This window comes from Phytophthora parasitica (assembly GCF_000247585.1).
Source record: "Phytophthora parasitica INRA-310 unplaced genomic scaffold supercont2.36, whole genome shotgun sequence".
Classification (NCBI taxonomy): domain Eukaryota; phylum Oomycota; class Peronosporomycetes; order Peronosporales; family Peronosporaceae; genus Phytophthora; species Phytophthora nicotianae.
The window spans coordinates 570,618-572,917 of NW_008649022.1; the positions used below are offsets into that span (position 1 = coordinate 570,618).

A 2,300-nucleotide genomic window follows, 5' to 3' on the forward strand; every position below is an offset into this window, starting at 1 on the left:
CAACTGGCGCCTGTGCAATGCGCGGCTCTAAGCGGAGCTCATTACTCGCCTTGCCTTCACAAATACAGCGCGTTCCAGCTTCGAGGGCACTCTAGCTGAGCTGTGGAAATATAGATTGTATATTGATTGTAGTCTCGGATCTCAAATAATCAATTATTGCAATCTTAATAATCTAAAAGGTGTATATTGCAATATATTGTTTTGATCTACACTCCGCCAGCATCATCGCTGCTTTTGGACTGCACAATCACTTTAGATTTGTCCACAAGCGTGACTAAATCCCAGTTGAGTTTTAAGAGTATGACGACGTCTAGATTTTCTTGACTCATGCGTTTGCGCAAGTAGCCCATAGTACTCTTGACTGTAGAAAAAAAGCGTTCCGCAGCTACCAACGTAGGTGGAATCCAACTCGCATCGATAAACTTTGACTGTGGTCCACTGCACTTGAGAACTTTCTTACTAATTTTCTCATCGAGCACATCGGCAGCACGTTTACGCTTTGACAGCATTATGGTCGCGGTGGAAGGTGTTGTTTGAGAGTCAGCTTGCGAGGTGACTAGGAGACGGCTTAACGCCTGTTTTCATTTCGCTCCAAAGTTTTATCTAAACCAGCTTGAAGTTTAGCTAGACCACTTTCAAAAAGTGGAAATTCGATAATGTTTGCGTCGACCGCCAGATATTTCTCCATACCATCATAATCATCCAGCACAATATCGAAAATGTCACGGACAGCTGCGACTGTAATGTCGTCGCGCTGAAGTTTTCCAGAAATGACAGCAAATGCAGTCATCTCGTCCAGTAAAGCAGCGAATTTTCGCTGCTCGCTCACAGACGGAATTAGATTCACTATCGCAACTCGGCGAATATCCTCTGGGCTAGCATCTTCCGGAATATCTCGATCCACCCCGCAATCGTCTCGGAAACGATGTAAATAAGGGCGAAAGTCCTCAAATTGCTGTAGCATTTTGTAACAACCGCTCCAGCGGAGCTCGTGGAGTGGCACGGGCTTGACATCACAGTCGTTTTTTTAGCTTGGTGATCCGCTTCACAGTTTTAAGTTTCCTCATGAGTGCGCTCACTTTCTTTTTTAATGATGTTCATATGCGGCTGCAGACGCTCTCGTACAGCGAGATTGAAACGATGCGCAACGCACCCTACAAGAGGGACATCGATTCTCCGAGCGATGGCTTTGTTGGTCTCCATGTTGTCAGCTACGACTGCCACCATGTCCGATATTAGGAGACCATATTGAGCTAATACCATGTCCAAAAAAAATCGATATGTTCTGCAGCCGTCATTGAGCTTCCATCTTGAAAAGGTGAAAAAGCCAAAAATCGTAATCCTTTTTTGGTCGCAGCAAAATTGCAATCGCGTGCTCTGCTGAGTCGGTAAATCCGTCAAAAACCAGGACAAACATTCAACAGCGATATCCTTGCTAATCTTGATGTCAATAACTCCTACTAAAGCCGTCATCCGTTTCAAAAATGTTGCCCAATCCATTGCTTTGTAGCGAATGGCGGCGCGGATGGCAGGGTCATCCACATGCACGAAAGGAAAGTTTTTAGCGCGACCAACTTCGCCCATCCATATATATCAGCAGCATCTTTATGAACAAACATGCTGCTAATCGGCTGACAGTTTCGCTTCATACACTCTTCAGCGACAGCTTGAAACCCAGCATGGTGCCCTTCTAAATGATTTATCAGATTCGTGTAGCCTGCACTATTTTTCTGCTTAACCACTTCGTTGCAAATGGTGCATGTGCGCTCCGTTTTAGTGGGGTTGTTGTAGAGAAGGCGGACGATCTCTGTGTTCTTCATGTCGTGTGGACGGCTTGTGACTAATCGGCGGTGCTGGGGCCAAAATTGAAGATGACGTGGCTGATGCGGACCTGCCTTACATATCTGTATGGCGCTAATTACTTAATTGGTGCCAGTGTAAACTGCGGGACTTCCTGTGGGCTTCGTTTGAGCTGTCTGGTTGGTGGAACGATATATTAGCGGGTTCCATTGGCTCCGGTAACGCGTAAAATTGAATCGATTGTGATTATAGATTGTGATCTCGACACAATCAATTATTGTGATTATAGATTGTGATCTCAACACAATCAATTATTGTGATTATAGATTGTGATCTCGACACAATCAATTATTTTGATTGACAATATTGTCAATCTCACAATCACAATCATTTTTCCACAGCCCTGGCACTCTAGTACTGATCAGCCATGTGTTGCAATGCAAACTACGGTACAGGAAAACAAAATATAACCCCGGTACTCTGGAGTCACGTATTTAATT

The 2,300-nt window shown here is 44.5% G+C and overlaps 2 protein-coding genes across 2 annotated transcripts; both read right to left on the reverse strand.

The window, feature by feature from the left end:
- Window positions 1-206: 206 nt before the first annotated feature.
- PPTG_23376 (hypothetical protein) lies at window positions 207-509 on the reverse strand (the record flags this gene model as incomplete). Its single annotated transcript, XM_008910149.1, has 1 exon — window positions 207-509. The coding sequence occupies one exon, from the start codon at window positions 507-509 to the stop codon at window positions 207-209; it is 303 nt and encodes a 100-aa protein (XP_008908397.1).
- A 59-nt stretch (window positions 510-568) lies between these two features.
- PPTG_13758 (hypothetical protein) lies at window positions 569-964 on the reverse strand (the record flags this gene model as incomplete). The annotated part of the gene is made up of 1 exon (XM_008910150.1): window positions 569-964. One exon carries the CDS (start codon window positions 962-964, stop codon window positions 569-571), a length of 396 nt encoding a protein of 131 aa, XP_008908398.1.
- Window positions 965-2,300: the final 1,336 nt, after the last annotated feature.